The 440-nt window shown below is 60.7% G+C and overlaps 1 protein-coding gene across 1 annotated transcript in view; it reads right to left on the reverse strand.

Annotated features, from left to right (window-relative positions):
- Positions 1-440, reverse strand: part of EMH_0044640 (uncharacterized protein) — a gene marked incomplete at both ends in the record, with an annotated part of 3622 nt that overhangs the window by 2227 nt on the left and 955 nt on the right. The window contains one exon of the mRNA XM_013495985.1: positions 13-438. Coding sequence (XP_013351439.1) covers positions 13-438 — 426 coding nt within the window. The remainder of the gene's footprint in view (positions 1-12; positions 439-440) is intronic.

The following is a 440-nucleotide window of genomic DNA, read 5'->3' on the forward strand; positions in this document are numbered from 1 at the left end:
AGGTGTACGTACAGTTCCTTCTTCTGTTCGTCTCGGTTGATACTCCGGGGTCATTTCATCTGCTGCTGCAGCAGCAGCAGCAGCAGCAGCAGGGTCCCCATAGGGGTTGTTGTCTTCTGTTTGTCTTTGCTGCTTCTGTCTTTTGTCTTTCTGCTGCTGCTTCTTCTCCTTCTTGCTGCTGCTGCTGCTGCTGCTGCTGCTCTGTGGCTCAGCACGCGTAGGCTGCTGCCGCTCCTGTGTAGGTTGCTGCCGCTTCTGCTGCTGCTGCTGCTGCTGCTGCTGCTGCGGTGCTCTTCCTGTTTGCTGCTGCGGTGGGGGCTGGTATTGTTGAGGGGGAGGAGGAGGCGGCTGATAGTATTGCTGCTGCTGCTGCGGCTGCTGCTGCTGCTGCTGCTGCGGCGGCGGTGGGGGGGGAGCAGCTGGCTGCGCGTACTGCGGGG

Source organism: Eimeria mitis, genomic scaffold, assembly GCF_000499745.2.
Source record: "Eimeria mitis Houghton genomic scaffold, Emh_scaff1857, whole genome shotgun sequence".
Classification (NCBI taxonomy): domain Eukaryota; phylum Apicomplexa; class Conoidasida; order Eucoccidiorida; family Eimeriidae; genus Eimeria; species Eimeria mitis.